Source organism: Melozone crissalis, unplaced genomic scaffold (genome assembly GCF_028551555.1).
Source record: "Melozone crissalis strain CALT ecotype California unplaced genomic scaffold, PUWL_Pcris_2 ptg000018l_1, whole genome shotgun sequence".
In the NCBI taxonomy this organism is placed as follows: domain Eukaryota; kingdom Metazoa; phylum Chordata; class Aves; order Passeriformes; family Passerellidae; genus Melozone; species Melozone crissalis.
Genome location: NW_026535796.1, coordinates 18,742,077 through 18,751,203, shown reverse-complemented (window position 1 = coordinate 18,751,203; position 9,127 = coordinate 18,742,077). Strand labels below are relative to the sequence as shown.

At 45.1% G+C, this 9,127-nt stretch overlaps 1 protein-coding gene across 10 annotated transcripts in view; it reads right to left on the bottom strand.

Moving 5' to 3' along the window:
• Positions 1 to 6,598: 6,598 nt before the first annotated feature.
• PHF21A (PHD finger protein 21A) overlaps positions 6,599 to 9,127 on the bottom strand; it is a 125,348-nt gene continuing 122,819 nt past the window's right edge. For all 10 annotated transcript variants that reach the window (XM_054275233.1, XM_054275228.1, XM_054275230.1 and 7 more), the window contains one exon: positions 6,599 to 8,630. In XM_054275233.1, the coding sequence (XP_054131208.1) occupies positions 8,376 to 8,630 (255 nt within the window). In that variant the 3' untranslated portion in view covers positions 6,599 to 8,375. The remainder of the gene's footprint in view (positions 8,631 to 9,127) is intronic.

The window sequence follows — 9,127 nt, the reverse complement described above, 5'->3', positions numbered from 1 at the left end:
CCCAGCTGGGAGAGAAGCTGCCGTCATCCCGTGCAGCACCAGGCCCGTGGCTACAGGGACAGCACTGCCAGAACTGGGGGCTGGTCACCAAAATCCCCTGGAGAAATCAGACAGACTGGGGGAAGGAGCAGGCTCAGACACAGAGCCCTTCAGGGGGAGCTCCTGCTCCAGGCCCATGCCAGGACTCCCACTTTACAGCTCAGTCTTGGTGAAACACCAGGTGGGCACGGGGGAATGGGATGAAGCATGGCACACAGGTGGGGTGGTGGCATCAATAAATCTACAGAGATGGTGCTGCAGTGATTGCAGGAACATGAAGCCATGATTGAAGCCTGAGTATTTTCTCCTGAACAAGCAGAGGGTTGTTCACAACCCTCCTGCCCTCAGCTGCAGACATGGGGGGTGTTTGCAGAGTAGAGCCAGTCAGCTCCCTAGAGAAAACTGGGTATAGGCAGCCACCCCCGTGCTGCACCAGACCTTGCAGGTGGCAGCAGCTCACCACCACCTGTGTCCACTGCTGTTGACACAGCAAAGTTGTTTCCTTCCTCCACAGGAGCCTGGACAGGCCGGCACTAGCAGGCTCCCCTGCTATGTGCTGTTATCTTGTTTAATCTTTGCTCAATGGAGTTTGGAACACATGCTTTGCTTCTGTGGGGCTGTGAGAGGAAGCCAAGACATCTCTGACCATGTAAGATGGCACCTGGTGGGACCCTGCAGCTGGAGTGAAGCAGCTTGAGGGATATGACTGCTGCTGGCTCTGCAGGGGCTGCCAGGAAGCTTTTGCAGAAGCAAAAACCTTCCTTAAGGAGGGTCTTGGCTGCCTGTCACGTGAGACATCAGGAGCAACTCAGAGACAACACACCTTCTGGAAGGGAGAGCAGATAGGTAAGACACTGCCTGGCTCTAGAGTCAATCACTGTTTTGATGTCAGTGATAATTTAAGTGAAGAAACATAAGAGACTATGATTAGAAATTACACATTAGCCCAGAACAAGCAGAAACGTGCAGCCTCCCACCACACCCAGCACGGGGCTTCTTTCAACAGTGCCTACCCCAGTGCCTGCAGCCATGGAAATCTGCTCTTCCAGAGTCAGAACTGCCAGTACCTGCCTTACAGAGGGGAACATGAGGCACAAAGCAATCTCTTTTCCTACCCAGCAATTCTGGCCCCACCTGAGACACCAATAACAAACTTGGATAACGAGCCAGGGGAACCCCTGCCCTTACACGTGCACAGCATGTACCCATGTACCCAGTGCTGCTGCAGTATCAAACCTCAGTGCTGGGGATCCAAAATCAAGGGTGGTCACAGAACACAGCCCCAGGAACTGCCCTGTGACACTGCCTCCCTTCCCCACCTGAGCTATAGCCCCAAGGCTCACTAAGTTCTGATTGCTCACTGAGAAAAGTGTTCTCAAACTACAAAGGCAACAATACTTCATTTGTTTTCCAACAGAACAGATGTAAGAAGGCTGGTGACAAAAGGGCAGGGATTGGTTGAGGTTTATTTTTGCCAGTGTAAATTTAGGAAAAAGAAAAAAGATGCAAAAGCTAGTGCTGAGCTGATTGATACTGCTCACTGCTGCTGCTGCCTTTCTGTGCCAGCTCTCCACCCGCGACAGAGCCATGCTCTCAAGGCTTTTGAGTTCCCCAGGCACTACTGATAGTGAGCAAGTCCTTGAGCGCTTCTTCCTTTCTAGAACTAAGGACTAGGCTGAGTTTCTCCATCTGAAGCCTTTGACACCTGCTAGGATACTAGAGAGAGAAGAACAGGCACAGAGCTTGCCCCTGGTTGCACAGGAGAGCTGGGACAGCTGCTTTCCCAGGAGGGCGCCCCATGCTCTGGCTGCTGAGTGTAGCTGAGGCGCAGGACCTCAGCTCCTCACAGGTTACATTGAACTTAACACATGTCCCTTGTTTAGATGCACTGGGGAAATGTCCCTTTCCATGTGTCCCTAAAGAAACCAAATCCTGAGAAAACAGGGAGGCATTGCTCACACAGAGGGATTTTGGCACAGAACTGCCACATATGACAGCCCAGAGAGCAGGGATCTTCCACAGATACTCCAGGAGGTGGCTGAGAAGTACCTGAATCACACATCCTACTCCATATCATCTCCTTCATTCACACAGAACCCAAGACCTCTGGGAGCTGATTCTAGTTTCAGCTAGGCTCATTGTAACACTTGAACTAGGAAGGTACAACCACAACCGCAGAGCTGAACCTTTAGCTAGTCTTGGAAATGCTTATAGCCAAGAAAATGTTTAATTAATACAGTCCAGATTAGAGTAGGCTCTAGCTGCCTCAAGGTCTGCTTCATCTGCTTTATCCCCATGTTGTAGCTTAGAAGTCAAATAAGGTTCTCATCAGGATGGGATCACTCAGCAGCAGAAGCAGAGCTAGGGATGTGCCTATTTCCTTTCCAATCTGCACCTAAGCAGCTCTTTTCTCCCACCACACCTGCTCCTTTTGGAATACAGACCATCCCATGTCAGAAATTGAGGTAGGATAAAAGAGTTTTGTTCTACTCTTTCCACTGAACTTTCAAACCCTGTAACTACAGGAATACCTATCTACTCAGAAGGGAGACCTGTCTCACTCCTGGATTTTTCCTACCCTCACTTTCTCACCTAGTATGGAGAAACCTCCATATTTTTTCTCTCTGTTCTGATTTACTCCAAGTAATCTTTGTTTCCTTTGCTGCTCCTGCTTTTTCTCTCTTCCTTTCCATCTCCAGCCCTGTACCACTTCTCAAAAGAAGCTTCTGTCCTTTAATCTGTCCCTTGCAGCATCCACCTCTGGCCCCAGGGAGATGGGAAGCCCTGGCCTGGCTGTTCACATGAGATACGCTCCAAGGGCTTGCACAGCACAGTGATTTCCACAGCAGCCATGCTCTTGGCAAGCCTCTGTTCTGTCCACTACTCAGATATTTCAGTAATACTGACAAGGATACAGACAGACTCTCACACAGGTAAGCTCTTGGTTTTCTGATACAAGTCCACAATTAAATTAGCCTCTGGGAGAGGCATTTATCTTTTCATGGGTCTTTAATTACCAAGCTTACCAGTGCATGGTATAAATAATTTTCTTTATTGGCAAGTTGATCAACTATGTGCTCAGCCTATACAAGACACAGTGATGCAGAAAGTTCTTGTCCCAGGTAAGAGAGAAACAGGAGGGGAATGGGAACTAAGGGTAAAAGACAGAGAGACTCATAGTACTTTTCAAGCATTACATTCCATTCTGTAGGAGTTACAAACAGGACTGAGGCTTAGAGAAGAGAGCAATAACTTGCTCTCTGAGCAAGAGAGCAATAACCTGGAGACAAGACATCTGCAGCTGTCCCTTTTCCTGATCCCATCTGATTTTTGGGCCATTCTCTGGTCCATGTCTGACCACTGAAAACAAGGATCCAGCAGCATGTCACGGCAAGGTTTGCTCACACATCCTCAGACACCAGTACCTAGCTGGCTGCTGGAGGGTTCTTTGGACCTTTTGCCTTCTGAATGCCAGAAACTACAGAATCCATAGTGCTTGGGAATGGACTTTGCTGAGGTAGTTTGTTGGCCAGGCAAGCCTAAGCGCCAAATGAATCAGCTGCACAACAAAACATCTTCCTCTTTCTCCAGGTTCCTGACTCCTACATACTCATCAGAAAACTCTTTGCAGTAATCCAGCAGAGTTTAACTTGTCTTGGATCTCCAGAATTCCAAGGGAGGACAACAGGAGGTGAAGAAGGGTCAAAACGATTCTAAAAAGACACAAGGAGCCCTGCCCAAAGGGGCGTGTCCACAAGGAAGTGCAATACTGGAATTTTGGTGGCTGTCTGAGCAGCTCACTGAGAGAGGCCCTCAGTAAAAGAGTGAATTTTGGTCTAACATCTTAATATGTTATTTTAAAACCCCATTTCATTAAAAACATGTATTCATCATCAGTGCTTCAGAATCAAAGAGGGTGGGGGTGCAACCCAGCTGAGGAAAAGAAAAGAGAGAAACATGTGCACTGCAAATTCACAGATGTTTTCTACTGTATCCACATGAGAGAGAAATGTCAGAGTTTATTTCCTGTACTGTGGGCTGCCACAGCTTGATGGGGCTAAGAAGGAGGTTTCACTCCAGGTTCTCCTGAATGCTGACCATGCTGCTTTTCAGGGCTGTCTCTGCAACAGTACAGGGAAGATGATTTGAAGCCAAGGAGGTCAGAATTAGGTTTCACATTTCTAGACATTTGGAATACAGATTTGCTTGCTTAAGTCTAGCAAAGATAAAATGCAATATTATTTTTTCTGCCAACAATAAAACCAATAGATCCATCCATAAAATTATCACCTCTTTAATTTCCAGGTTTTTAATTCATATCCCCACTGACAGAAACCTGCTTGCAACATAGAACAAAGCCCTGTTTTGCTCATGCAAAACATTAGTTCATCCTACCAACATGGTAACTCCTGGATAATGATGTCTTGGAAGAATCAGCCATGCTACTCACCCTACCTTCCAATCATCCCTAGAAGTATTGCTTCCTCCATGTTTTGCACAGCACCAAACCCACTGCTGGCTCTGAACAAAGACAATGAAAACACCACTGATGATACCAATTCTTCTAGCCAGGTCCCAGGCTCACTTTCCCACTCTGACCACAACACACTTTTCCTGCAGTTTAAAGAACAGCCGGAGAAGGGGAAAAGAAACTTCTGCAAGGCTTGCTCTATTTCTGAGCAAAGGAGCAGGGTGACTTCTTAAAGCCCTTAGCACTGGGCTGAGAGCCAGGACCATCTTTGATATGATATTCCTTTGTGGTCTCATTTCTTCCCTTATAACAGAGATTTAAAAGCCACTTGTTTCCCACCAATGACAAGCAATGACATAAGAATTAGTTAATATCTTGATGGTGGTTTGGAAAAACAAAACCACAGACAATGTGACAGCTTCCCAAAGAGCAGAAGTTTCAGTACAAACTCATTCTATCTCAAATATTACATGAGAAAAAAAACCCAATATGAACCCAAAAGAAAAGTTTGATCGTTTAGCTGTCACAGTTTAAATTTCTCCCTTGATTGGAAGCTCTTACAGCAGCTAGAATGAAACCCCATTTTCTTCTGTATTTAGCAAACACCAATTGCCCTTCCACCCCATTGTTGGTAATTGGGTAGAGATAACCCAAATTCACTGTGTCTACACAGCAGCATCATTGTCAGTGTCAGGGCAGCCTTAGGAATGCTCCTTGCCTATTGGCTAATACTGTTGCAGAGCCAGGAGAAAAGCATCCCAACAGGATCAGTGACAGAGAAAGAAACCTACCTAAGCAGCATCAAAAAGTCTAAGATAATTTTTCTGCCAAGTAATGATTAACTAAAGGCATCCTTTTACAGTCTGGAACACAAATGCTGTAACAAAAGGGATATAAAATCTGTACCTATCTACTTGGGTTCTGGAGACAAGCAGATGCCTCAGGAAAGCAGTAATAGCTGTTTTAACTTCTCCTGGCTGATTAACTTTGTGCAAATTTAAATATGGCTACTAGTGAATTTCATTCCCATCCTCTCCTGAATCAGCAAAGAAAACAGAAGGACTATTGAGTCTCCAGGCACAGCCTCCTACCTCCAAATAGTGCACTGCTTCCAAGAGAGCTCAGGTTAACCCAGAAGTAAGAGCATGAGAACCACAAAGACACAGCACACCTATCCCTGGAGACCATCTCTTAGCAGGAATGCTCAATGCTTCAGAAGATGCTGTTAAGAATCACCCAAATGTTCAGCTGAAGACCAACATGTTCCAAAAGGCAGCTTCTCTTGAATATCTCTGGCTGTTAGCTGATGGCTCATATTCTATAGAAGGCTCATGTTCAGTTTGTTTTTTCTCTTCAACCCTTGAAACAGACAGTCCTTTGTCTAAGTGCTGTGGGTTGCTGGCCTAGTGCTGCCCAATGGTAATACCCCATTGGTAACTGGATTGATGGAAGGACATTTTTAGTATGATCCATTTTGACAGTGTCTGCCCAGCTGTGTCCCTGCCACTTCTGCTAACTTATCCTCCCAGCTCTGCTAGTTCCTGAACAGAACTCACACACCAAAAGACAGAGTCAGGGTTATCACTGGTTCAGCTCAGAAGTGTGTGTAAGAGTCCTTTCCCAACTTAGACAAATGTAAGAACTCAGGATATCAGTTCTGAGTCCAGAGCTGAAAATAGTGCACACTCCTACAGAAGGAACAGAAGTCCTTAAAGGGCGGAAGGGCAACCTAAAGCAGCTCCAAGAACCCCACAGAAGCTCACTTGGCTGGGGCAGCAAAGAAACTCTCTCAGGCTATGTGGTGTCTGGAGTATTCACTTGCTCAGAAATGCATCCTTGAAATGCAAAGCTTTTCTATCTTCCACTATGAACAGCTGAGCAGGTCTGCCTCACCACCCAACACATGCTCTCAAGGCCACCACACTGGGGACACTGCCTCACCCTGTTGTGCTGGCAGTGGCCCACTCTGCTCCCACGGGAAGTAAGGAAGTAAAGGGAGTTTTCCTGGTACTTCCAGTGGCCTTTGCCCAAACATGTAAATGCAGCAGTGAAACCAGACAGCTCTGGGACACAGAATCAGCACCTAAACTGAGCCACCCCACAATCAGGAAGCACAAGGCAAGCTCTGCTGTCCAGAGTGAAAAGATTATACATTAGAGATGAACTTCTTGAACAAGAGGAGATAACAGAGGGTGATTTCAGTGCAACTCACTGTCTCTCATTCTCGAGCTCCAGTCAGTCTGTATCACAGAACTATGAAAGCCTCACACAAGCACACTGCCAATTGCTTTTCTCTGGGTTACAAACACATGGAAGAATGGGAGAGAGATGGTAACAGCAGAGACAAGCCTGGGAGATCCTCCAGAGGGATGAGATCCAGAACTGTAGGATTTGTTTCTCTTTAGACTTTAGCCAGTAGATGTATGGTAGAACCTATGGAAACTGTCCCATTAGATTTTAGAACACAAACACAGCAGAATGTCATCATAAATAAGCAACGTCTGTGTTAAAAAATTCTAAGTACACAGCATTTTCTCCAGTTCTGACACCTTTTTAATAGAAATCACTTGTTTAGGAAACAAATAGCACTTTTGTAATTTTTTTACAATGTTTCTTACCTTGATCTTATTTTAAGTAACACTAGGAAGACCTCAATATCTTTTATTTTCCTTTTTAATTTAAAAAAGTTGTTTTTTTTTTCCCCCAGATACAAAGATTTTGCCCTTGCATAAAAAAACAGTGCCCAAAACGATGACACAAGGACTCACAAAGACTCACTGTATCTCACTGACACTATTACTTCTAATCTATACCATGCAAGGTCCCATCTACCTCTTTAATTAGACTGTCAGCCTGAAAAACAGCTTTTCTATTCCTTATTTAGTTCTTGTTACCAAAAGAAGAGAAAGGAAGTGAAAGAAAAGGACATTTCTCTGTTGAGTTCACACATCTGGGTTATGTGCTACTTTGTTCAGGATACCTGTGTCGTTTATAAATACAGAAAAGGGATGGAATCTCATTTTCAAGTAATTGATGCACATTTTCTCTTGGACACCTCCATCCAATGCTCCAAGCTGACCCTGGCCCTCTCTTTTCCCATTCCCAAAACAGACTTTCTGGATGAGTGTGAGGACCCACAGACTCTCAGGCACATGGTGTGATTCTTGGGGTGTCCTGTAGGGCCAGGAGTTGGACTTGGTGATCCTGACTCAGCATATCCTATGACTTTATGTGCTGGTTACTCAGTGAAAAGTCCATCTCCTTTCATTTTGTACATCTCCTGTCTAAACAATAGTAAATACTGCTTATTTGATAGACTTGTCCCTTCTGGGCACTGGGATTTGATAATTTATATTTCTGGTTTTTTGGTTTAATAGTACTGAGAGTTTAGAAACAGGAAAAGCCCATAGGCTCTTTGGACTTGTTTTTGTTTTCCCCTAGCTAAACAAACTGTTCTGCAAATAGGAACTTGAAACCTGCTCTCCTCCCTTATCCCTGCTCCTCACCCCAAACAAAAATAAAACAAACCTATAGTGGCTGTGGAGGCTGCTGCAGGCACACACTGGTGTAAAATATAGAGAGAGTAAATATATTATTTCACTTGGCATGGTGCTGGCAAAGAACCCCCAGCTGGCACTATTCATGTAACATGATCCAAACTTCGCATGTACACACAGAATAAGAAGGATCGATTGGCAAACTCCGGTGCCGCCTGGCACAAGCATCTTCACGCTCTCTCTGGAACCAAAGAACTAAAGAATTCTGCACTTTCCAGAAGAAATCCAGTTTTGCTTTTCTAGAGTTTCTTTATTTTGCTCTTTCTCCTCGCCGCCACCTCCCTTGGCTCCTTCTTAACTTGGCTGTGTTATTTAGTCTCATCGCCCTTGTTACAGTTCACCATGCAGCTCTGGGAAGGGGAGGGGGCTAAGGTGGAGGTGGCAGCATTAGTATTGTTAGTGGAGTCCATGCCGTTGGAGATGGCTACTGAATTGACCTCAGAGTTTATGGGTTTTGAAAGGTCGATGCCTTGGATGAGGCGGATCAGCTGTTTTACCTTCTCCAAGGAGCTGTGCATCTCCTTCTGTTTTGCAAGGATGGTATTCTTCATTTCCATGCATTTCTACAGCAAAGCACAAAACCAGTAATAAGTTCGAGCTTATGAATGAAAGAAGGCAAGCGAAGGAATATGATGTTCACAGATCTAAATGTAAGTACCCAGAAAAGACTGCAGCTGCAACTTCACTTTTCCAGCCTAGAAGAAAAGAGTCTCTAGGCTGTCTTCAGAGGAGAATTCATATTTGCAGGCTGAGGAAATAAAATAGCTGTCACCTGGTATGGCTCCCTTTCATTCCAAGGTGTGCAAATGAACACAGACAGCTCCATCCTTTTGTGTTTCTTTTGAAGAAAACTTCCAAGTGTATGTTCTTACAATTCTTTCTATTAGTATTGCATTACTGAAATTTCTTTAACTCAGATCTGCAAGCTCAGGCATCCCACTGCAGCTGACTGCTGACAGTGTGCGTGCAAACCATTAATGGTATACAGCCTTTGCTTTCACATTTTAGCAGGAACATCACTTCCTTCTCTCAATAAGTAAAAGGGCACTTGAAAAGGAAA